Source organism: Athalia rosae, chromosome 2, assembly GCF_917208135.1.
Source record: "Athalia rosae chromosome 2, iyAthRosa1.1, whole genome shotgun sequence".
NCBI classification, from domain to species: Eukaryota; Metazoa; Arthropoda; class Insecta; order Hymenoptera; family Athaliidae; genus Athalia; species Athalia rosae.
Genome location: NC_064027.1, coordinates 6,330,963 through 6,357,427, shown reverse-complemented (window position 1 = coordinate 6,357,427; position 26,465 = coordinate 6,330,963). Strand labels below are relative to the sequence as shown.

At 46.4% G+C, this 26,465-nt stretch overlaps 1 protein-coding gene across 5 annotated transcripts in view; it reads left to right on the top strand.

The window, feature by feature from the left end:
* LOC105684547 (dachshund homolog 2) overlaps positions 1-26,465 on the top strand; it is a 182,984-nt gene that overhangs the window by 87,618 nt on the left and 68,901 nt on the right. For all 5 annotated transcript variants that reach the window (XM_048651403.1, XM_048651402.1, XM_048651401.1 and 2 more), the window contains 2 exons: positions 11,949-12,171; positions 15,275-15,334. In XM_048651403.1, the coding sequence (XP_048507360.1) occupies positions 11,949-12,171; positions 15,275-15,334 (283 nt within the window). The remainder of the gene's footprint in view (positions 1-11,948; positions 12,172-15,274; positions 15,335-26,465) is intronic.

The window sequence follows — 26,465 nt, the reverse complement described above, 5'->3', positions numbered from 1 at the left end:
CAGAGCAGTTCGGGAGCTCCCGGGCCGCGGTTAGCCACGGTAAAGTATTTAACAAATTAGGAAACACCGACACCGACACCGACACCGACACCGGATCCGGGACAGTACGGTCAGTGGCTGTTAGTCCCGCACGGGTTTTGGACGTTGGTCACCGTAGCGTTCTTTCCCCGGGGAACGATCGAGGCTGGGCACCGCTGAAAGTGTGGAATTTTCACCCCGCGCGCGGTTGGATTACGTATGATTTAACTCGTCCTGAAATTTATCCGCGAGAAATACAATACTGAAATACCAAGCATTTATTTAATTAAGACTGGATGGAATTGAAATTTTGGGGTTCCTAATTCATTCAACCCTTTTGTATTATCTTACCCCCCCCCCCCCCTCCTCCCGCGGATTATACACCCTATTTTACACCCCGTTATCATACCCCTCCCCCCTCACCTCTTACCGCTCTTAAAACTTCGTCTGCTGAATTTTCAACATTAATGTAAAATTACCGTACGTATCTCCGGTCATTTGCGAAGAAAAAGGAGAACGTATATATAACGAGAATATGGATCGAGTTACAATTTGACGAGGAAATACCCCGCCGAGTCCCCCTTGCCGAGTAAAGACGTAATCAGTATAATAAGGGTGTCTCTGATAATGACAAATAGAATATACAATACAAAGGGTAAGGAATGAAAATGGCCGTACAAAAGGGTGAAAATAAGAGTTGGAGATGCGAGAAATGTGTAATTACAGTTTGCGGTCCCATCGCCGAGGGGTAGCGGGGGAGGAGGAGGAGGAGGAGGAGGAGGGTGGAGGGGGGGGGATGAAAGATACATGCCGTACAGTTTCCATTTTATGTCATTAAATATGTAAAGAGAAAGGGGCGGTTCCGGTCCGTCCACACGTCATTCGATATTGTTTTGCGCTTTAAGTACGACACACGTTTTAACCGCGTGGGTGGATCATGGCGTGCGTCATTTGTTTGCCTTGCGTGGGTTACACCGATTACGGTACGGAAAAACGCGCAAACCGTACTCACCTACGGAGAGACGCCGGTAAATTCAAATACATATATATCTATCTTTGCGTATTTTATATGCATACAACTTATACGCGTGTGTGTGAATATTTTTTATCTTTGCCAAAGCAAAAGAAGCCTTCCCGATAGCATTGAAATCTCCATCTCTTGTGTCCGTACTTTCATTTCTACCAAATTTTTGCGCCTATAGATTGCAAGCGTTATGCATTTTTTCTCACTTTCTCCTTTATTCGGGGAGGGAAGAACGATCAACGACCTGCACCGGATTTATATTAGGGTGGGTTGAAAAAAATTTGTATTTTTGGTGACAGATCATAGAAAATATAGACAAACGACACTTTTTAGATGTTTCCTATGATTTTTGACCAAAAAATAATTCGATTTTTGAGCAAAAAATGAATCATTTGTTAAATTGAGTGTAATATGCTTTTCTTACGTATTTTGACCTCAGAAATCCGAATCTGAAAGAAAAATTGATCTATCTCTAAAATTGACCGAGTTATCGCCAATTTTCACCTTTTTGGGGTCAAAAATAAAAAATTGATTTTTTAGTCTATATTATTGTAATTTGGGCTCAGGAATCCGAATCCAGAAGAAAAATTGGTCTATCTGCAAAAATGACCGAGTTATCCCCATTTTTTCGCATTTTTTGGCATAAATTTGAGGATATCTCGAAGGGAAAAAATCGTAGCTCAATTTGGACAACGGATTCGTGTTCCTGAGGTCAAATTACATAAGAAAAGTGCCATACGATCAATTTTGAAAAATAAAAATTTTTGGTCAAAATTTGAGATTTTTCCAAGGGGTACCCCTTACGATTTTTTCAAATTTTGGCCAAAAATTTTTATTTTTTAAAATCGATCGTATGGCACTTTTCTTTTGTATTTTGACCTCAGGAACACGAATCCGTCGTCCAAATTGAGCTACGATTTTTTCCCTTCGAGATATCTCCATTTTTATGCCAAAAAATGCGAAAAAATGGGGATAACTCGGTCATTTTTGCAGATAGCTCAATTTTTCTTTCGAATTCGGATTCGTGAGCTCAAATTACATTAAGATAGATTGAAAAATCAATTTTTTATTTTTGACCCCAAAAAGCTGAAAATTGGCGATAACTCGGTCAATTTCAGAGATAGATCAATTTTTCTTCCAGATTCGGATTCCTGAGGTCAAAATACGTCAGAAAATCATATTAAACCTGATTAAAATAATGATTTATTTTTTGCTCAAAAATGGATTTTTTTTTTGGTTCTTCAAGAGTAATCTCACGTATAATCAGCTCAGGAATCCAAATCTGGAAGCTAAAATCATCCATTCATGCAATCGATCGAGTAATCATTAGGTGATTACTTATTAATTGATTAATTATTTATTCAAAATCGAGTGGGCTACTTCAAAATGTCAAGTAAAAAATTTGTTCACATTTGAAAAATTTTCTTTTCTCATAAAGTACAAATTCTGCCCTCATGCTAAGAAAATGAAGAAAAAAAAAATTGTTTCCAACCCACCCCAATGTATATGTATATAAAGTCATTAGCTGCACATCGCCCGCTTTACGATATCCCCGTCCAAATTTCGGTCGAAACGAGTAGCCGGTTAGTTTTGGTTTTGTGCGGGATGGGAAGTGTTCTCGTTTACAACTACTTTGATATCTTCATTTACTCGATCGAAATCCGCCGGGTAAAAAAGGCGAGAAAAAAGACTCGAATTTCTTTTATTTTTTTTCTCTTCCGAATGCGAAACGAGAATTCTCCGCCGCTGATTTAAGAGGTTGTAAAACTATAACAGTGTTACCAAAATTAAGAGGTTTAATGCTCGCGGGCCAATTAGATTTTTATTTTTCAACAGCGCTTCAGCTCTCGTAAAAACAATCAAGCTCTTCGCGCGCGAGCTAACCGAAAGAAATCTCCCTTCCCACCCCGATTTCATACGTAGTACATCATATACCCACGTGTATATCCCCGTCGTCCTCGCGAGGAAAAAAAAAACAATAAAAAAAAATAGAAAAGAAAAAAGAAAAAAATCGAAAGATGTTACAGAGTCGGGGTACACGTCGCGTTGCCTATATCGTCGAGGAGTGTGAAATTGTGTTTTTCTCTACCTCGCCCCGTATGAATATCGTGTACACGGGGTCAAAACGGCTGGTTCTTTACAAGGAATCCCACTTACATTGTGTTGCACACCCCACCATCTAGTCTACTAGATCAAACCGCCTTTCGTTGTTTAACAGAGTTGCTTATAAAACACAAGAAAAAGTAAAAGAACAAAAATTGATCGAGGCGACAGGGTACGTCGACTCAAGCATTTTGGGTTCACTGGTTTTCCGGGAATCGTTTTATAAAAATTTCCATCTCAGATTTTTCCCCCTTTGTCGACGTAATTTTTCTCTTGCAACTTTTTCACGACCCAAGAGTAAAATTAGCAATTTTTCTCGGACTCGCATTGTGCGTAATCGGAATCCCTTTTTCTGAATTTTGTTAGCGGTTCTCCCGTACCACGAGCTGGTGAATAATTCCCATTTACTTCAGCAGGCACTGTGGGGGTGGATTATTTTTTGCCTTTTTTTTTACTTTTCTCGCTTCAATTCTCGTATGTAATTTCCCGATGACCGGTACCGAGAGTGTCGCCCGACTGCATTTCACCGTGCAATACACAGGTTGTAAACTCATCCCGCAGGTTATAACGAACCGCAACAACGGGCCATAGAAATAGCCATCGCAGCTAGGATCGAGGAATACACGTCGCCTTCTGACCGGGTCAGGTTGATGGCGAGGGCGTGTCGTCGACTATACGACTATAATATACAAACCCAACCGCAGTGCAGTCATAAAATCCGCTCGACGACGACGACGTCCTTTTTTTCCTTTTCGTTATTATAATCGTTGTTATTTTCATCGTCGTAAAAACTTGGATCGTCATCGAATCGTCGATTCGTTCGTAGAAATTGATTGTTTCATTTGTTTCCTATTTTTCTCACGCCTTGAACTAAGAGTTCGCCAAACCAAATAAATTGGAAAGTAGAATCAAAAAAAAAAAATTGGAAGGGCATTTATCCGTGTAGAAAAACGCTGGAAAAAAAAATCGTAAAAATAAATTAATGAAACATGAAAGGAAAATACGAATTTCGATCCCGTGGGAGAAAAAAAGTTGCGTAGAGCTGTCGGGGGTACGTGTAGCGGTTTACTGTTGGCAAATGAAGTGGGGAGAGGGGGGGGGGGGAGCGGGGTGAAGGAGGAGGGATTCAACAATTTACTTGTTAGCGAAGTGCCCGACCGCACGCTCAATTAACCCGCGAATCAGTCCCGCTTTGTTCAAAAGTGCGAATTTTTGTAATCTATACCGGTTATAACCGATGCTTCGCATCGCATCCAACTTGCAACGTGTATACACATACGTATACGTATGTGGCAGCTATCCGTGGAGTATCAAAAATAAATAACGTACGATCGTTTCGTTCGGCACATACGTACTCGAAGGAGAACAAATTATATTTCACGAAAGTGGCGACGACCGTGTTCTTGTTTTTTTTTTTTTTTTTCATCCAACGTAAATCGATTTCGGAATGTAGAGAAGATTAGCCCATCGCGTTAACACCTTTCGATTGTAACAAAAGGTGAAAATGTAAAAAAAAAGTGAGAGTGCAGCCGTTTAAAAATGAATCCGGAGACTAGGGGGGTACGCTAGACGCGTACTATACGGGTGGAGGGTGGTGGGGATTTGGCTTAACAGGATAGTAATTATATGTTATGGGTTGAGATAGGGAATCCGTTGCGTTGACGGACGGACGGACAGGTCGATCTCCCGATCGAGATCCCGATCTCGCCAACCAACTTTACCAACTCGCATGCTAATGTCCGCCTAATGCGTTGTGGGCCGTACGCGCCGGTCTTCCCGTAGACGTCCTTCTGCCCGTCCATCCGTCGCTGGAGTGGGACATGAAATAAAAATTTTCTTTCCAATGTTGCAACGTCGCTCTGACAACCGGATCGTTCATTGTTCCGTTTCCAGATCCGTCGCACAATTTCCCGTCGACGGACGAAAATTTTTTCTTCTCCGTTTCCCGCAGCAGGCAGATTTCGAAACTTTATCGTACGACGACAGCTCGGACTTTATGCGCGAGGGACCGATTAGTTTTCGGCGTTGGTCCGGCGATGAAAAAAATCGAATGAGAGAAGAGCGCGGCCCGGTACAGTTGAAGGCGAAAAGATGGGCTGACGCGCGGTGGGCGGAATATTCGAAGGGATGCTTTAATTAAGATCTTTGTCTCGTAGATTGAAAGCATTTGCGGGCTAGAAGAAGGTGCGAACTCCGCAACGAAATTACCTACCCGATATTTACACCTGGCGCGCGTTGACGAGGAACAAATAAGGAAAATAAAACGATAAAGAATTTGATTTTTCCTTTTTTCGGGGATTTTATCAAAAGCGTGAGAGTATTCGGAATAACAAGGTTTAAGTTCGTTGATACGAACCACGGTTTATCTTTTTTTTTGTCATTTTTTTTTCTAATTTTTTTTATTTTTTGTCACGTTTAAACGAAAGACGACATCGCCGCGTAACAAATAGCGTGCGCAGGTTGTACGTTACTCTTTATTTTACTTCACCATGTTACGTGCTCTTCGGTTTAATTACGACATAAAATTATAAACAATGTCCACAGATGGTGTTCTCCGCGGGTCGCGGGATTTCTCTACCACGGCGTGTGATATATATTGCGGGATTAAAGCGAACCGAACTTTGTGCTACATCGAACCTTACGCACGTTACTTTACGGGTTTAAATCGCTCAACAGTTGGACTCATATGGAGCCCATCAGAAGGCATAAACCCGAGCCCCCGCCCCCGTTTTCCATAAAAACCCAATAAACTCGCTCACCCGTACGCATACGATACGAGTAAATACATTGCGTAAAAATGTTCGACACGTCGAGCGATTTTTTTTTCCGATTCAAAGTTTCTAATTTTTTGGAGTCGTTGACAGAAAGGGATCAACGTCTGCTGGGGAAATAATGCAACGGATGCACACGGCGCAGAGCCGAGTTATTTTACTTTTTCAAAAGCGATCAATCGATCGAAGTGGGCCTGCATAAGCAACCACCGCAGCCTCGGGGCGGGGGGCGTCACGTGACGTCATAATATAATCTGTAAAGTAAATCTTTGGAGCTCGCGCTATCAAAACTAGAAATCAAAACTGACGAGTTACTGCGGCTGCTGCTGCAGCTATATAGGGAGGAGTTCGCCCTGCCATCTGCTTCCAACAGACCTGCTGCCATATATCGGGTAAAAGTTTCGTCCCTTCACAGGGGTGTAGCTTTTGCCAACGCTGTTGGATCTAAAAATATAAAACACCGTGTATACGGGGTATAAATACATACACGTGTCAATACTTAGCCACCGTATACTTTTTCTTCGCTTCTTTCTCTCTCTCTCTTTATAGTTTCCTTTTTTCGTTCTCCTCTTCTTTTTTTTGTTTTTTTTTTTTTCTTTTTTTTTCTGTGAGACCGCAGTAGCCGGCGTCTGTTAATCCTAAGCATAAACAACGTATTGTATTTCGCAGGGGATGTGTTCCTATTATATCATATTTTGTTATTAATATTTTCTGACTGGATGAACCCGGAGTAGGATCCTTGGCTCTCCTGTATAGCAGGTACGGAATGATAGAGGGGCTCGTATTATACCCGTACCCTATACTCCTTCGTATAAACGGTTACAATTATTATACACATACAACATTTCGCAAGGTAAAATATATTTGAAACTGTAATAATATCTTCCTGCGGATATCTAGGCTCCACAATTTCTGACATCCTTACGCTCTTCATTCCTTCTGGGTACCTAAAATGTGTACGCGCGGTATACGTACAACAGGCATTGAGACGTTTCGCTCAGGGATAATAAATCCAGGCTCTTTTCTTCCGTACTTCGTAGGACCCTTTTTTTTTTTTCTCTCTTTTTACAATATCCTCCCCCCCCCCACCCACCCCCCCTCTCGGTTTTTTTTCTCCGTGTGTATATTTCTTTCCAACTTTAACGACGCGACGAGAACTGAATATATATCTTGGCGCGTGGTCCCGCGCGATGATCCTTGGCAACATGCGAGGACCTGCAACTGATTTTCCTACGGTATAATATTTGTTCTTTGCATCGTGCTTATAAACGTCCGTAGCAGGAACGGCAGCACCGACATCGTACGCCCAGACATCATCGGAGGGCAGTAAACCTTTTGATATATAGTCGAGAACTTTTTAGAGTTCTGTCAGCCACGCCCACAATCAGCCTTACTATTATTTACACTCGCGTTGCGGTCGTCTTCGACTCTGGACTATGGACTCTGGACTCGGATCCTCCACTGCGGCATTCCGATAGTAACGCGAAGACGTGAAATAAAATAGGAAGGATAGAGAAAAAAAAAAAACAAAAACAAAAAAAAAACAAACTATGATTGCTCCGTCGAACCGAATAGATATTCGCACGCGTTGAGGATTGGTTCCGAACTCTCCACGGAGATCTCCCCGACGTTTGAATATTTTTTTCTCGCAACGATCGATCGACTCATTTTCACGTGGGCGTTCGGAAATCGGTTGATATCGTCGAATTCGATGCAATTTGATGATGCGTGAAACGCGCCGCGGTCGAAAAGAAAAAAATGAACGAATGAATGAATAAAAAACACGCACGATACACCGATGCGCGATATACAAATTTATGAAATTATGGCTGCGGGTCGCGTTTGCCAAATTATCTATTTCTGACGTTGGCGGATCTCTTGTAATACCCCAGGGGCGATTCGTTTGATTTCGGGTTCTCATATATGCGCGAGCATCTAACTCCTTTTGTTGCACAAAGAAACGGACGGGGTGTAACCTATACGCAAAATGAACCGAATCGAAAAGAAAGAAAAAAAAAAAAAAGGAAAAAAGGAACGAACGAAACGGCAAGGAACAAAAAAAAAGAACGGATATTTTATCGTGCGAGGGAATAATCCGCTAGCGTCCCGGATTCCTCATACCACACATTATTTGTCCGCGTGCGGAAATGTATAAAGTATATATGTATATATATACGCCCGTATAAATTTCGCCCGGGGTGAGCTTCGTTTTAACGATGATCCGCCGCGTACCGAAAACGATCGTCGTCATCATCATCATCATCATCTCATTATAACGTCGATCGTTTTGGGCTGATTGTGCGAATCGATATCACGCGAAATTCGAATGACTTATTTATTTGGTTTTTTTTTTTTTTTATTTTATCCCGTGCCGATCCTTCGCAGAGGTCCCCCGCCCCGGGGTAAAGAACATATATCCTTTCGGTTTCACCTCGCGTCGAGATTCCTTTCTCACTGTATAACCGTCGTACGTTATACATCCAGACCGCGGCAGCGTCCCGTTTAGGATATATAGGTACCTACCTACCCTACCGAGAATCATTCGTAAAAAAGACTCGTCATTCCAATCACCGAAAGCGAGCAAATGAAACGCGAGCGCCGAGCGATAAAATACAATTTGAGCTAAAGACTGCTTCCATCTCCGACTCCATCACGTATATATACCTCCTCTCATTCGCTCGCTCGCTTCTGATCCTCTTTTCTTATTCTCTTCTGCCAGGTTTTTCTCTTCACCCCGTTTACCCTGCCGCCCGCAGAGCTGATGAGGTGACAACCCATAATTATACAGGCCGCTGTCTGTCGGACATAACTGCAGTGGCATGCACGGACCAACCACCCCGACCGATCCCCTCGACCATTTTTCTCTCCTCCGTCTTCTCTCCTCTCTCTCTCTCTCTCTCTCTTTCTCTCTACTCCGCTTGTATTTTTTCTTTCTGTTTTTATTTTTTCTCCACTCTTTTTATCTCGCTTTTTCTTTTCGTTTCTCATCGCGGTATCGTCATGGTGGACGACGACACGGAGTGGAGTATGAGAGGGAACGCACTCGAACGATCCTTCGCAATTTGTCGGTGATCCCCTCTCTCCGATCCTTCGGCAACGTATCTCCTCGACTCTCCTTCATCTTCTCATTATTATTGTTGTTGTTCTTCTTCTTATTCCTGAATCTCGCACCGCCGTAGAGTTCGTTTTGATACGGTATATACGTACACGTAGCATCAGCTATATACGTACACCCTCGTTACCCATAAGACTTGCAAATTTATGTCGGCGCGCGGGGTATACGTATACATACGCCGGAGTTATCTCGCGAGGGATCGATCATTTCGTAGACTAGGTGCTGCCCCTCGCGGTCGGTAGCGATCGTTTCAGAAAGTCGAGAAACTAGCGATTACGTGTTTTATTCAACTACGCCCCGCCGTACCCCTCGATACGCGGAATACGCTTCTCGGCTCCTCAACGCCAAGAGGCACTTTCTGCCTCCGCCGACCGTCCACGTCTAACACACTCCCGCCGAAGGATAACGCGTGCGGCGTATTCGTTTAATTTGAACTTTTGGTTTTTCATCGCGCGAGGAATGCAGTCGTTTCGTCTCGTCCCTTATGCAGCTAACGAAAAGAAGCAGCTTCTAATTCCCTCGGTCCTTTCCACTCCTTGGTCAGAGTTAAAAGTCGGTTTCTACCGTTCCGCGTGGTTCTTTGATCGTGTTTATCCATCCGGTCGATCGCTCGCGCGTAGGTTTTAGGAAGGAGCATGAAATTTTCAGCCGAAGGATAAAGCGTAGATTTTCCAAATAATTTGACAGGGTCGCTTCCTCACCCTTCTTCCTACTGGCGAGCTGCCCGGCTCGCTTATATATACATACCCCGGCAGCGGACCCTCCCGGGCGATCCTTAACTCATCGATCCTCTTTTGTTTGCGAAATTCGTTGGCGCAGAAATAGCGTAATCCTGTCTTAAAAGCGAAGAAACGATGCGCCACCGGGCCACCGGCTTTCCATCGGAGGGAAAACTAATTGAAAAATGGTCAAGTTAACGAAGGCGAAAACGGTCAAAGTATGGCTACCTACCTCGAAGAATGGCTTGGTATAGTGCGCGGATACGCGTGTACCCGGTAGTCCGGCGGCCCGATATCGCGATTTTTCTTCTTCGGGTCGGTCGAGCCTCCGAGGGAAAACTCCGGAGCGGCCGTCACCTCGGAGGGATTCACCCAAAATGAATTTCAACAAAGGCAAATCGACCAAAGCTTTTCGCTCTTCGTTTACCGAGGACCGAGAACTCTCCACACGGCGGCGGCGGCGGCACTTCTCTTCGCGGGTCGATGAACCAGATTAATATCGAGAGGCTTGACTACCCGCTACGCGTTGCACGAGGCACCGACTTCAAACCGATAGAACGAAAAACCAACTAGAAAATTTAGCGAGCCGATACGGAGTTCGCCGCATTCGTCGGACCGGCAGCTGACGGAGAGGCCGGCGAGGAGAGTTGCAGTGCCCTAAGCGCCGAGTTTAGAGAGATTTCATTAAATCATATGAATTGGAGATAATGTATGTTATTGAGGTCTGCGTCCAAATCGCGTTCTATAAGTTGTAATAAGTCCAATTTTAGGGTTCGTCACGGCGGGACCGGCCGGTTTCGAGCTACGGGTCCGTTCGCCGGGGCTCTCAAACTCTGCGACCGTGGTCTCCCCGTGGCCCGACTTCTCCTCGGACTGTCGGCGGGTCCCTAGCCTCCGGTGACCCGTTCGACAGTCACTGCTCGCGACCGCAACTCCTCGAACCCGCCACTTACCCGTCAAACGGCCAGCCGGTCGGAATCACTACGGAATCACTACCATTTAGATAATTTGTAATGAATAGGCAGACGTTTATCTCCAGCCCAGGAGGGATACAACGAAATGACAATAGTCGGCTCGGTCCCGAAGGGAATACCTGCCCTCCTCGGATTTCTTTGAGAAAAAAATATTCGTACACCGACGTCGATATCGACGGCGTATCACCGCTGGCTGCGATCGCCGATAAATACTGTCAACGGGCAAAAAACGTCGACGACGTCGGCGCGAGGTCTTTTCGGGTGACGGGACCGCGTTACCGCCTGAATGAAAATCGGTGAATCTACGCGCGAAGGAAAAAGTTACGGCTCCGTACGTTTGGTCGCGGTTGATAATTTGCCGGCAATCTGTTTCCTTCAGGTTACGCGTGTACGAGGGTGTGTATAATACGTATATAATGCGAATGCGTCAAAGCGGCGGGGATTTTCTCCCTCGGCGTATTTGACTTTCTCGGGGTAGAGCGTAGAGCGCACCGCCCTGAGTCCTGGACGGGCGATAATATATGCCCGGTCACGCGTCTCGATTGATGCCGCAAACCTCGTCGGCACCCCGTCACCGCAACATGTCATTCCCTCCGTTCAACTGTCATTTGTTAGCAAACTCCGAGAGGTCTGCACGACTGATAAGTCGCTCCTCGCAACGCTTTTCCCCCGCTAATGCGTTCTTGATCTCTCGCCCAGGAGATCTTCGCCGTATACACCGAAATATTATAATCCGGTGTGCCGTTCCGCGCAACGAAATGTCACTGACCGCAATTATATGCCGCGATATCGAGACGGGTTTTCTATCATTACGTTCTCAACGCTATGAAACGAGGCTTTTTATTCGTGGAAAAAATTTCTTAGAGCCGGTGTCTCGCGGAGATCCATCATAACGGTGCACGCGGGGTTGGTTGGAGTTTATATAAGTCGGGGTGCAAACAATACGCAGGGGGGGTAGCGGGGGGGGGGGGGGGGGGTTTCGGTACGGGAGCAGGGTGTACACCACCGACCCTGGATTATATGCAGAGACTGCGCGGATGTGATTGATATTTGGTCAAGTTGGTCGCGGCGCGCGCTCGTTCGCGGTAGCCCCGATCCATCAAACCTCTGCATAATCCGTCTGTACGTTCGAGTCACACGTCTCGGTGATTTTAACGTCGAGAAAACTCTTTGGAAAACGATATCGCCCTTCCTCACCTTTTTGTTGTCGATTTATTTTTCCAGACGTACCGAGAATGGAGAAATCCCCGCTCCTCGCCAACGGTTACAACCACCCGCCGACGCACTTGAGTCACATGCAGTTCATGCAACTCGGAGGACACCCTGGCGCCGGACACACGGCGATTCTGTCGCCCGCCAGTCTGCCCCACCACCTACAAGCGCAGGCCAGAGCCGAACAAGGCCTCAAGGTCAACCCCAACATGTCCAACATGGAAGCTATCGCAAGGTGAGTCCGATCAATTCCACGACTCCCTTTCCCCTGTGAGATTTTTCATTGATTTATTTCATTTGCGTTCTTTGAAAAAAATAAAAATAATAAAAACGAAGCAATCGTTTGTCATCCATTGCGCGTACGGTTTATTTCGTGACGCACTCGGAGTAAATCCTTTGAAAGCCAAATCGTCGGAGTCACTCGCGGTAGCTTGAAAGGTAGGGCAAAGTGGATGGCGGACGGGGAGATTTTGATGCAGCGGTGAGGCGAAGTGGTCGTGAGAAGTAGATCGGCGGAGAGGGGGGACGGAGGGAAGGAGGGAAGGAGGGAAGGAGGGAAGGAGGGAAGGAGGGAAGGAGGGAATATCCAGCCCGGAGGGGTATCGAGAAGAAGGTGTCTCAGGCGAAATGGAACGAGCAAATGCCTCTGAAGCTCTAAAGATCGTCAGACTAATCTGATTCACCGCTGGCTTATATTAATAATATTTTGGAAATAACCGACCACAGCGGGAAACATTTTCATTAACTTGACTTTTCCTCCCCTCAGATCGCGGTTGTTCGTTCCCCCACCCACCCTACCCACCCTCGCCACCGTAACCACCCCTAAGAGCCACCGCCTCGCCCCATCATCACCCCGAGGGCCTGTCCAACAAACTTTACCAAACTTTTCCGAGAGAGAGTACCGAGGGGCTGGATGACTGTTAAGGAAAACGAGGAGAAAGAGACGGAGAAATTGGATTCATTGGTTTTAAGTTCTCGGTTGGAACCCCCTCCCCCCCCCCCCCCCTTCGTATCCCTGTCTTCCCGCTTCTCACGATGACGCGTGGTATCTATGCCTACACGCGAGTTGGCGAGGCCAAAAGAATACAACTTTAAGAGGATTTGAGAGACGAAGAAGCCATGGAAATCTAAGGGGTCTCGACACTGCTTGATCTTGCTTCGTTCTTAAGTCCATTTCCTCATGTCTTTGCTTCGTCTTCGACCTGTCCTCGAGCCATAGGGTGATAGCCCTGGGGGACTGGCGCCGCTTCTCTCTACGCCTACTTGACTCGCGGAAAGACGAAAAAAGAGACGCACCTAACGGACGGTCTGCCAGGACGGAAGAAGAGGGAGAAATGTGACGAGGTCGAGTATTCATTTCACGCCGTGAGGGCCGAGCAGCTCCCCCCGTACTCGTAACACACGCGAAGAATTATCGAGTTAGCGGTGTCACGCGTGCAGGTGAGGAACCCCCGCGGCCGGTGGAGAAATAGCGCCACGCCACGCCGCGGTAAACAATAGCGGAAAACGCGAGTGTCGGTGATAAAAAAAAAAAAAAAAAAAAAAATAGCGCAGAGAGAGAGAGAGAGAGAGAGAGAGAGAGAGAGAGAGAGAGAGGCAGGCGCGGTAGAAAGGGAGTGAAATGGAAGCGGCCCGTTGAATTATTTCGCTCGGGCTTAACTCCCTCGCCCGAGCGCATCTTAAGCCACGTACATAATTCAGCGGTAACGAACGAGTACTAATTCAACTATATTTAGGCATCTTTGAAGCGAGTAAATCCTCATCTGGCTAGAAAGTATGCCATTTCCACCCCCCGATTCTCTCCATCAACGCGAAGACTGCGGTTCTCAGACGAGCCAAGATTAAGATTTCTCGCCTCGAACGCCACTCGAAGGGTTAATCCGGGGCATTTGTCGGCAGGAGCGAATTCACCGGCGAATACCTTTGACGCTCCCCGTATCCCGCGGAGGTATTTACACGCGTTCGCGTTATCGGGACGCGCGCGCCCGTGTGCGAAGCGATTTTGCGGGGATACGCGCTCGTAGGACGATTCGGTTAGACGGCGGGATCGACACGACTAGTAGTCTGTACCGTAGAGTACGGGAGTTGAGACGCCCGGCTCGCCTATCGGATGCGATACGCTAAACACATGAATACGCACGCGGTAACACCGCGACACGTTACGTTTTCCGCATTATGATTTCAGCGCTTTGCTTTTAATTAAAATGCAAATCTATCGCGCGCTCACGAGGCGTGAGTACGGAAGGTAAGACGGATTACGTCTGGGGCGCCACGACAAACACCGGAATATGATTAATTCAGCGCAACCCCATCCTCGTACTATGGGTTCCCGTCACCCACCCGCCGGACCGGGTCTTTCGATCATCCGGCTGCTCACCCTGAACAAATAGGAAACCCAGCCTTCTTCAAATCTACCGAACCCCTCCGGCGGCTCCCGTCTATACGCCGAGAAAAGAACGTCGCGCCGCTGTCGGGCGCACCGAACATATCCTCGATAATTACATCCAACCGACGTAGAACTACTTTGATGACGACGTAGACGAAGACGATCCGCGAAATATAATCAACGCGATGACGATTGCAAGACGTACGGATCGACAATTATGGGATAAAGATCCCGGAGTTTAAACGAGCGGAGGGAAACCCTGCGTAAAGGGGGGATTAAGCGAAATAAAAAAAAAAAAAAAATGGAAGATAGAGAAAAAAAGGGAAGAAGAAAAAGAAGATCAGTAGTAGTAGCTGGCGCCTGCCGCTGGAACGAACGTGGGTGTATCAATTTCCTTTAAGCGGAAAATCCGCGCTTCTGATTTCGGTATGGGGTGCTGCAGATTTCGCAGAGTGCTGTATAAACATGTAAAAATAATCAAGACGAAGCGTACATTGCTTTCATGGATTAGCACTGCTCGACGACGGGTGCGGACATTTTTAATCAGCGACATCAAAGGTTTGCTCCGTTTTTTCCTTCCCTTTTTTTTTTTTTTCTTTGCCCTTCGCGTATTGCGCCCGGTCTTCTTAGTTTGCGAAGAAACGACGACGAGCGTCGATCGAATCACGAGACAACCGGAAGCCGACGAAAGACTCTTAATCAACGTGCTTCTGAAAAGCTCGCTTAATTAGTAATTCAGTTCCACGTATTAAAGCTCCGTTTTTTTTTTCTCCCTTTTTCTCTCCTTTCTTCGTTTTCTTTCTCTTTGTACACGTGTATGTTATTTTTCCACTATGAAATAACGTCGTCTTTACTACCACCGTTCGATAGATAATTAGTGGCTGATGCAGTTTTTCATCGTGAAATAATAAGGCAATTTTTTAATTTTTTCTTCTTTTTCTCTTATCCGCAGAACCGGTATATGGGAGAATTGCAGAGCAGCTTACGAGGACATAGTCAAGCACCTGGAAAGGTAAGAGAGAGAATATAATTAAACGATGAAAATACCGTAGCCCGTACGACGAACCGGATGCCCGAAATATTTCAAAGTCATTTTCGTACTCGTTGCGGCTCGATTCCCAACAAACGATCGGCCTCCATTATCGAATAATATAACGCGTGTACGCGGCGCATCATCGGGAAGAATTCCCCCGGAGGGACGGGGCGCTTTTTTCTTTCGGATCGCGTGACGTTGATTCACCCGGGGGATGGGATAAAATGTTGCGAAAATTCTCCAGCTATTTTCAAGAATATAAAACACAATTCTTCTCGGGCGCGATTTCGAGATCGTTTTCCATCTCTCCCCGTTTTCGCAGATCATCATCGTTTTTCCCAGCGATATTCACCTTTTCTTCCGCGTCGAAAACTCGACGCGTACCGATGACGAAGGGTTGGTTGCATCGCGGACGCGCGCGTTGCATCTCCGATAAATCAGCATTACGCAGGCATCGCGGCGTCGCGTCAGAGTCGCGCGCGGCTTCCATCGAGCCCGCGAAACCTGACGGGTTGAGTCCACCGTCGGACGTAGTAATGCCGGAATGATTTGTACGGCGGGAGCCCAAATTCGGGTGGGTTGATCCGTACCGCTTGTCACTTTACGGGACAGAGATCATCGCCCGGACGGGCCCGTTTATCATTCGAGGATTAAATCATTGGATTGTAGAATTGGGAGAGCGGGGCGCGAGTCGACGTAGGGTCGATCCGCCGCGGGGACGAGAACCCCCGGAAGCCCGCAACCCTTTTTTGTTTTTAGAGTGTACGCGCGCACACGTATAGGTAAGACGAAGTTTCGGGCGTCTGCGGGAAACTCGCAGTCTCCACGGAGTTTGACGCGTTAAACTTGAGATGGTCAATTAATGGGTAGTCGGTTGAAGTTTAATCGGAGGAAAACTTGAATCGCGCGCGCGCCCGGGTGCTTCGGGTTGCGGAAGACAAACGTCACTGCGGGCGAAACTCGGCCGGCGATCCTCGGCTGTGCCGCACAGGTTCCCGGAGGGATTAGCATAAACAAATCATCGGGATTAGAATTCGGGGCGGCGCTCCGTACCCGACGCTTGTAAAATCAAAAGGACAAACAATTAATAACCCCGGGGTCGACGATTAATCAGAATTCAACTCACAGTTAAATACCTTATACCCGACCCGACGAAATCACGCGCGCGCCAACGCGCTGTTTCGTACCGACGGCCTCCCCGCGGATAAACAAAGGTTTATATCAGTGTCAGTTGCAACAAGTCAACTTTACTTCTCCGCCAACGCTCACCCTACACCCCCCGTTCGATGAATATTCAACCGATTATATTTATAAACTTGTATTCGTGCGTCCGGTCCGTCGGTGTAAAAGGGGGATACGCGTTCGTATTTCGATCACTTCCGTATCACCGCGCAGTGGTCAGTATTTACGAGTCAAACGACTCGAGTCACACAATACGAACGTTTGTCGGCCGCGCGCTTCCGTACGCCGCGGGGTGGACATTGGCGGGGGTGTTCGCGTACGCGCGAGGGTTCGAACTGCTTTGAATTGCTTTTGAATTGAAAACCAGAGTTTCCCTTTATAAGGTAGCAACAAAAACCGGAGGGGTGTGAATTATTCAGTCCGTGATTCGCGATTCGTTGCACGAAAACGAACGAAAGAGAACCATGAGAAAAAAATCAATTACCAAAACACAATACACCGATCGCACGAAACCACAGAGTCGTCTTGTTAGAGTTTTGGAGAACGGTTCACGCGGTGTCCCTGTAAGGATGATCCGGGTGTAGGGAAATTTTCAACTTTCCTTTCGCATTTCGGCGAATACCGCGGCCGCGTTATTATCGAGGTCCACGGCGTTTCGGGCGTCGAAGGAATTCGGTATAAACATAACACGCCGTTAACAACTCCGTACATCCAACACACCCCCCCCCCCCCCCCCCCCCCCCCGGATCGGTTGTTGCGGGGCGTATAGACCGGCGCAGGGTAGAAGTAAGTAATATTAATGGTGGTTCAGGTTATAAACAGGCTCTCTCTCGGAGAACCCAGTTTTCCACTATCAATGAGAAACTCCGCTAATGTCGGCTTCCTGCAGGCTTTATAATGAGCCGAGTCATTCCCCGTTATAATTCGCGCGCATTGTCGCTTATCCTCTCCCTTGTATATACATTAAATCGTACACCCGTACCCACGCCGCGTTCGGGTCGCGGCGTTCTTATCAAAAAACCCACCCCGAGGCGTCTCGGTCGGGTCATTAATTACGCGCCGCGGTGACGTCTTATATCGGAAAAGACATCTGCCGGAAAATAATATTCATAAAGTCAAGAAGTCGTTCGCCTCGGTACACAGTCGTTATACGCCCCCGCACCCGCACCCGCACCCGCACCCGCACCCGCACCCACCACCACCTTCCACCCCCCGTCTCGTTTCGCGGCTTATCCCGTTCCGAAAACTCCGCTGCACCCGCACGCGTCCTCAGCGAATATCCCGCGGGATTTTCGACCTGCGACCGCCCGTTCATTCTTTTCTCTCGCACACATCGGCCCGTCCGGCAGCGCAATGCTTTACGAGCATTACAAGCGCGCGGCGGTAGCTACTTCACGGTCACGCTCCGGAATCGTAAACTGGTGGCGGATTTAAAAAAAAAAAAAAAAGGGAACATTTTGCTCTGTAACTCCGCGTACGTATCCAGCGTGCAGACGTACGTAGGTATAAACGTGTATATTCGCATCTGTAGTCAACGACCATGGATTTAATTTAATGGTACAGCCGCATGGCTCAATATCATCTCGGAACGTGCTTATCTCGGTGAAACTCGGTACCTGTGTGCGTGTATTCCCACGGGAGGACGCGCGCGGTGCTAACGTATTATACGTGTATTATATGTATATAGTTGGGGAACACGATATCTGCTTATAATTTTATTCGTTTAAAAATTTATAAGTATATTTTCTCTGCAGCGAAGAAAACGAGAGGAGGATCCGCCGCGATGGTCGGTGCTCGTTTCGCCTCGCGTGATTGGCAAAATGATTCTTGAGGGGTTTTCATCTTTTTTTCTCTTTTCTTCTTCTTCTTAGACGGAAATTTTTCTTTCGTTTTTTATTTTTCACCTTTTTTTTCATCGCGATACGAGAGAGACGGGAATAACGGTGAGAGGATTTCGATACATCCTTTCGGAATGAGATTCATTTGTTTACGATTCGATCGTATGTGTATAATTATTGGCCAGACAATGCGCCCCGCACGCGGGATTATGGGAAGATTCCTGGAAACTCATCTACTTTCGTCTCAAATGTGGAAGGCATCGCATCGCAAGGGCCTTACATTTTTTTTTTTTTTGTTTTCAAAGTCGATCCGACCGTCAACGATTTTACCTGGAAATGATCTATTCAATCCCTCCGATCGGATCGATGTGTTTCTTATTTTATTCCAAGTCCAATTAAATCAACCTGGCGAAGCAAAAAAACCAAAAAAAAAAAATAAAACCGAGAAAAACAGAGAAAAACGAAATAGAACCTGAATAAAATCAATGGTCGATCGGATCTGGGCTGACTCGATTCCCCGCGATGCGGTGTGTGAATTGTTGAATATGCAGATCCGTATTCCGCGTGTGGGATGAACTTTTGGTAAATTGTACAGGTGAAAAAATTATCCTATCGCGCACGTTTTCGTTCGATCTTCATTTTTGCTCTTCGTTTTCTTCTCTTCGATTTAAAAAAAGATTCGTATCGCGCAGACCTCCCGATAGAAGCTGGCTGCGGAATCTCGTTAGCGATCGCGGTTATTAGAACGCGCAAGAGCCGCCTTGACTTCCTGCCAATAATCGCGCCGACAAACCCCCGGTAGACACGTACCACAAGCGTCACGTTCAAAGTTTGTGTCGCACCATATTCTCCGGTTCGGCGTATACGCGATAATGATAATACGCTAGAACCTAAAATAGCGAAAATACCAGAAAAACGTCTAATGAGACAAAAAATGACTGTCAAATGACAATTTCACGGTACATTAGCGACGTGTGGGAGGAGCTTGTTTGCCTCGGGGTGATCATTCCGTCGAAGCCTTATACCGCGCGTATACACTGTATGCATACCCGAACCCATCACGCCTACGGGAAACTAATTATGTTTTTAATTAATCACCATTTTGTCACCTCGTCTTCTGCGTACACCGTCAACTCCGCGTCCCGTCAACCGTACCCCGGTTCTTCGACGAAATAACAACCGAACCGCCCGCCAACTAACAACAGCCGTCTTTTTGGCCCGGAAAATCTTCTTCGCGCATCCCTAAAATAATCGGACGTAGTTTTCGCGTGAATCATGGAAATTATTTTGAAATTTTTCCGCAACTCACACGGTTCGAGATTCTTCGCTACAAGCGGACGAATCCCATCCGAGAATGCGACGCTTTTCTACCGCGTCTTTGAGAATTGTTAATTGCAATTAGCGACAAATAAATTCTTATAATAGAGGCGTACGTAGGTGTGCGGGTTAGTCGCAAGGCGTTATAGGCATAGAATTTAATTACAACCTTATACCGTCTGCCCTAAATCAACGTGGAACAAATACCGGGCGTCGACTAACGGAACACAATGGCCCGTTCCTCTCGCGCGTCGCGTAACGTCGACCGTCCGTTCGTTCGTTCCTCCGTTCGTTCGTTCGTTCGTTCGTTCGGAGGTTGTGCTATTTAACGTGGAGAAGATTCGTTGTAGTTCCGGCGGGGCGCGAATTCTCCTCTACAGCTTTAACGTACGTACGTTACGTACGTACGTATTTCGTAGAGTAAACGCTTCCCCGTGTATCGCGTTGTTTCTATAGAGGAAAACGTTGGTTGCTACGCCGGTGGCAGTACGGGCGTACGTAGGTAGCATTGTGGTGGCTAAGATATATTGTTATTAAATGGTCCCCTTCAACGGTATAAGGCAGATATACACTGCACGGTATATATACACACGCCAGTATATTACCGAGGGATCTCGGTTGTCGCTACCCCCGGGCCTTATTTATGCCCTCGCGACATGCGATCGCAATTCTTAACGCAGATCCGACTTCTATACGCACGGTGCAGCTTCCTTCCTCACTTCCGTCCTTCCTTCCTCTTCCTTTCTTCCCTCCCTCCTCGCTCCCTTTCAGCGCGAGTTTTTCTCCAACGGAAATTAATTGGAGATGAGAAACAAGTGGAAATCCATAGCAGTGAATCGGATGATTTTCGATCAATTTTTCCAATCTCGCCATTCGTTATCCGTATCTCTTTCATCGCGGGGAAAAATGGGAATCGGTGGAAAAACGACACCGCGAATAATAATTCATCAAGTTTTTCAGGATATTCGTAGTGAGGACCGGGTTCGGTGCAGCGTATGTGAATTACGGAGGATATTTGCGGCTCGGGTTGACCGTGGCACTTTTGGTAATGAACTAATATTTGCAATGTCCGATGTGTGGGCGCGTGTGCGTTTCGTATATACGTGTTACCGTATTCCGAACCGGTGCTCCCGTACCACCCATACAGTACCGGTATTCGCTAGTGGGACGTTAACTGGGCCCTGAACCGGACTGACCCGTCGTGTGCTTTGCGATAATACAAACACGCGGTGCCCCCCCCCCCCCCCCCCCCCCCCTACCAACCCCCGCCGCGTCGCAAACCGTCGACGCTCGACGAACTCCCGGCGTTATCAGCGACCCCTTCGCAAATACGCGCAGCCTCCACCCCCTAAGGGTCTTTCCATATCGCGCGTTGTCCGAGCGTTACGCGAATCTATGAGTACCGTCCGTCTCCCTTTCTCTTTCCACGCCGCGTATGCCCCGCTACGGTATGCATACAGGTCAAATACACCGGGGTTAGTTAGTTTGCTTTGCGATTTCAGCCTTATTAATTGCTATGGCCGCAGACATTTAGCTGACTTTTATTTTACTCCGTTTCGGTAGTTTTTTTTTTTTTTTTACTTTTGCTTCCGCGATTCAACGCGTCGTAAAAATCCGCGTTACGGGTATACGTCAACCCGTTGAATGCGTATGCGGGATCAACGAATGGAATAATTATAATAAAATATGCAATAATATAATAACAATGTTTGGAAAAAGTTTAAATATGGTACGAGGATGATCGGTGGGTGGTGAACGTCTTCATGGCTGACGGTGACATCCGCGCCTCGGGCCAACCCCGCCTTTGAAAGAGAAAAAAAAGTTGAAGAAGGAGCCGAGTTGTAACTTCTGGGTGACAAACGACCCTCAAATAGCGCGGGACGGAAACGAACGGTCGATCGAGAGCGGTCTGTTTTCGGTCACTCCGGAAGAATAATCGTTTTCCAATTGAAATCCAATAGCAACTCGGCTTCCACTTCCTCCCCGTTTATATATGTATATATAACCTACAGCAGCTCTCTTTTTTATATACATTATTCTCCGCAAGTGAATTTATTTCGGAAAATTTATACAGATCGATCATAGTTCTAAAATGTTTCTGACACCCCCGCGCGTAGCCATTAGGCCTTTCGTGCGACCGTGAGAAGAAAAGAGGAGAGAAAGAAAGAAAAGAAAAAAAAAAAGAAAAGAAAATGAAACATCGTCGAGAAATTTAAAAAAGAGAAGAAAAGTTTTCGACCTTCCTCGGCTGTTCGAGTGACCGTCGTGAAACCGAATCGTCTATTCGCTCGGTTTTTTGCGAGGAATTTTTCGTTCGAGTACGCGCGCGTATAGGTATACGGCTGCAGGATTGATACGGTTACTATTGGCGATCGAGGTTGTATATTTATAGAGGGTCCCCTGCGGTACGGACGCATCCGGTGCTAAGTCGGACGAGTCGCGGGAATAAACTATATAAGGTTAACGCGTCGGTGTGTTTGACACCCGGGACTATAAATCGCAGCGTTATACACGTAGATTCAACGGGATATATGATACGGAGCGACGGTGGAGAATCTACAATTCTAAAGCGTTTCATAAAATGCTCGACAAAGCGCTTTCGTTGCACTTTTCAAGCGCGTTTCAACCCCCACCCCCACCCCACCCCCCCTCCCCCCGGTGTTCGCCTCTCAGCGCCCCATCGACCGGTACAACCGACCAACCGCCTACCTCGACATCCGCGATGCCAGATTTTGTTGAAATATGTAAAACTGTGTAGCCTCTTCAATTTACATAGCCCCCATACATTGCGATCCTAATGAAAAGTGGCCTTAAACTCTCGTGGACGCAAATTCAACGAGATATTAACTATACACGTACAACGCGATTCGTGTTACGCCGCTTCTATACACGTATATTTCGTCGAATAAAAATCTCCGATGCTCCGATTATTTTCCACCTATTCGAACGCTATACGTCAATCGAGATCGCGAATCGCCCGACACGTCTCAGCTGAAAACGTACAACTCCGCGGACCCGACTACTTCCAATGTGAAATATTCACTCGAAAATCGCGTGCCGCCCACACCCGCGCTACCGAAATTAATTTTGAATTTCCCGAGGCTATCCGCGGATCGGCTTAAGGAGAGTCTAATTTTCCCCCGTATAGACTCGCAGTCGAGCCGCTGCAGCTTACGCGGCAGACATGATAGTCGTGTTACACGTACATACGTACCGAGCATCCGCGCGGGTCCGGGGGTCGTTACTTGTATTATTTACAGCAGAAAGAACCGACCCGTGAGTTGTACAGCGGAGGAAACCCGTGCGATAAAATATTAAACGTACAATACTCGTTATACCTATGCCTCGGCCTTACAACGCAACTTACACAACGAGAGGAGCAGCGCGGAGGAGCAAAATCTCGACGTGCTACTGCAACGAACGAACTTATAAACACCGTGTCCGCCGAGACGTTTATCGGTTCGCGTTCTCTTATCGATCGCAAGTGAAAAACATTGAATCTATACGACCGCGAGCTTACACCGTCGTTGGTGCTCGAGGCCGATAATTATCTGGACCGATTTGAAGGATTGACGTAGCGTCGGTGCTCCGCGCATCTCCGCGTATAATATATAATAATAATCGTCGAATAAAAATATTCAAAGTATTTTCTGCCCCTCTCCGGTGCGAGAGGGTATTAACAATATTACGTATAGCTGCAGGTGCGAAGAACGACCGTTTCGTTAAGGCTGCACGGTATAACCATCTTCTTTTTTTTTTGTTTTTTTTTTGTTTTTTTCTTTACTTATTATTCAATTATTTTCGGTGTAAAAATGTAAAATGTTAATCAGAATTTCTGCGGGTCTCTCCAGACGGTAGCCGCTGTTTGGCGAATATATTTTGAAAAAAAAAAATATAAAACGCGAGGATACGTGCCGGGTGAATTTTCAAAGGCGGCGGTGTTTCGGTTTTAAACGCCAACCGCGCCGATATAGACGATAATAAAATAATATTCGTACGGAACTGCCGCACATCAGGATTCCCCGTGCGTCAATAATATAGTAAAACAAATGTGCCAGACGACATTTATGAAATGGCTCGAAACGAGCTTACTGGAACGGGTAGTTAAAATATAAAATCTAACCCTTCCCTGCACCGCGGCGACGTACTATACCTAATGCCGCTGCAGATATTCTGACCCGCTCTCTCTCCCTCTCTCTCTCTCCACTTTTTTCCCCCGTCCACCACTTGGAGCCGGTGGATCCTCCTCGGGGAGGGGGAGAAATATTAAATTTTAAATACGACCACCGAACAACACCGGGGTCCGCCAATAAAAATCTCGTAAATATTTGTTCGAAGGAACCCAACCTGTAACATTGCGCGACTGGACTCTGAACCGCGCCGCGGTCATGATGCACCTCATCCAATTAACCCTTAGCGGACACGCGGGGGTGATTTTTCACCCCAGACGAAAGAATCGGTCCGGAAAGAAAATTTTTTTCAAATGTTGAGATTTCGAGAAATTCATAGACATTTTCAAAACATATTTTTCAATTTTCTAGTGTACGGTGAATCGAACCGGCAAGATTTCACGCTCAATTTTTTTCTTCCGTTTCTAGTTCCGTGCCATGAGATTATTCACAGAGATCACTTAAGGGACTCGAAAATTCCCTTTCGCGTAAAAATTGTGAAATTAATTTTTCTTCTTCTTCTTTTTTTTTTTTCTTTTCATTTACCTCGTTCGCATCTCTCGTATCGGCTAATTAGCTGCTTTTTTCAAGAGCCTGCAGAAAATTTTATAATCCTCAGACATCTTCAGACCTCGTAGTACGGCGTCAAAAAATTTGTGAGAAGAATCGGCGAGTGAATCGTAATTTTGCGATTTTTAGGCAACGCGAAAATTTTAGCGAAAAAAAGTCGGATCCTTCCACACTCGGTTGTAAAACGTACGTAGAACGATTTGGAGAAACGCAGTTTCCTCTGTATACCAAAGCTCGTCGGTTAATCTTCGATGTATTTCGAGCTCGAATAACTTCCAGAAGTTTGTGAGTGCCATCGCGTATAATGGCAGCGAGCGCGGGGTGAGGCGGGGTTCGCTATCCCTACCAATAAAATGTTAAAATATTAGGGCGTGCAGCGGCAGCGGCAGCGGCAGCGGTAGCTACTGGAAGAGCGCGTGGAGAGAGGGAGGGGTGTTTGACAACGACTCCGTAGAAAGAGAGTAAATTTACGTTGGTGATGACAAATCGTTTTTAAGTCTCATCGCGGATGAAACGAGGCAAGGAACTTTATGTAGTTGGAAAGAGGAATAAGAAGAGGAGACGCGAAACACGCGGGACCCCTAAACGAACGGTACAGATGGCGCCTGACTGATGGTTCCTACTTCCAGATGTATTTCTGATGCCGAGACACACTTTTATCGAACAGCTTATTTGCTCAAGACTCTTACCGTGTCATAACATAATTATTATATTTTATTACACGGACTATTCCTAGAAATAATGGCATTCGCCCGAAGCGAAACGTGGGATTACACACGTGAATATACGTATATAAATGATATCGGATATATCAACAGTAATCGTATACGGGTTACAGTTTGGATGACGATTGATAAAATTCTCAAACGCTGCTGGTGTTAGTTTATCTTCACCGTTATAAAGACTATACTACCAGTTTGTTGTTTGACAAAACTTTTATACTACATACGTTGTAGAGTATTTATTTTTTCAAAAAACCGTCTTCCTCACGGCTAATAAAAACTGCCGGCTGCGAAGCTCCTGTACTTCGTGGGATAGACGTGAATTGAAGATTCCGTAGCGACGTGGGTTCCTCGCGCGCGTGTGTGTGCGTGCGTGCGTACGTGTGCGGGAGAAGCAACAGCTTTCGAATAAAATTATGAGGAAAGGACGGAATAACTGTCGGAGAAATTAGGGGGAGAATATCCGAGAGGAGGATAGATAAAGAGAGAGAGAGAGAGAGAGAGAGAGGTGTATGAAAAAGTGGCGGGAGGGAAGTACCGAGCTAAGAGGTATGAAAGAGTATCTAGTATAAGGCACAGCTGCGATCACAAAATTACGACGAGGTAGAGAGTCGCATCTTGAAGAAGCGTTGACAAATGACGACGGCAACTTTTATTATTTTAGATGTCAGCGGCGTCTTGGTCGTTTTCTAGATGTGTTTTACATATTTCGTAACGTGCAACCGCACGCGTGGGACATTCGCCTCGGATGTGGAGCAGCGGGAAGGGGGAGAAAAGAATCTTATAGAACCGTGTAAAGGAATCCTCGAGATAAAACAGAGAGAGAGGGAGAGAGACGATTTTAAACAGGGGTACGCGGAGGGCGCGATACCGCGGAAAGAGAAAGAGGCGCGCGGAGCGAGCCGGGGAGAGAGCAAGAAAAAGGCGAAGCGACGAAGAACCTTTGACAAATGGGAGCGGGTTTTATTAGACGAACTTTTTAAGGTACTCCCTCGCGAGGACGTGTGGTTACACTAAATAAAGATAAGCTGTGTTTCTTGAGGGTGCAACATTCTGTTCATTTTTTTTTCTCTTTTCTATTCGCTCCGTCCTTCTCTCTCGGCTTATTTCTCAAATCGCATCGTCGTCCCTTACCGGTATTTTGAGCCGCGGAATGGAAAACTTGTTGCTAATCGATATGAGAGCTCGCGCTTATTTTTCTTATTTCATAACCGCGTGATTCCTCGCCCGCTTTCCAACCCCCGTATATATATATATGTATTTTTTTTTTTCAAACGAAGAATGATGGAGCGCCGCGCTACTTTTCCCGCAA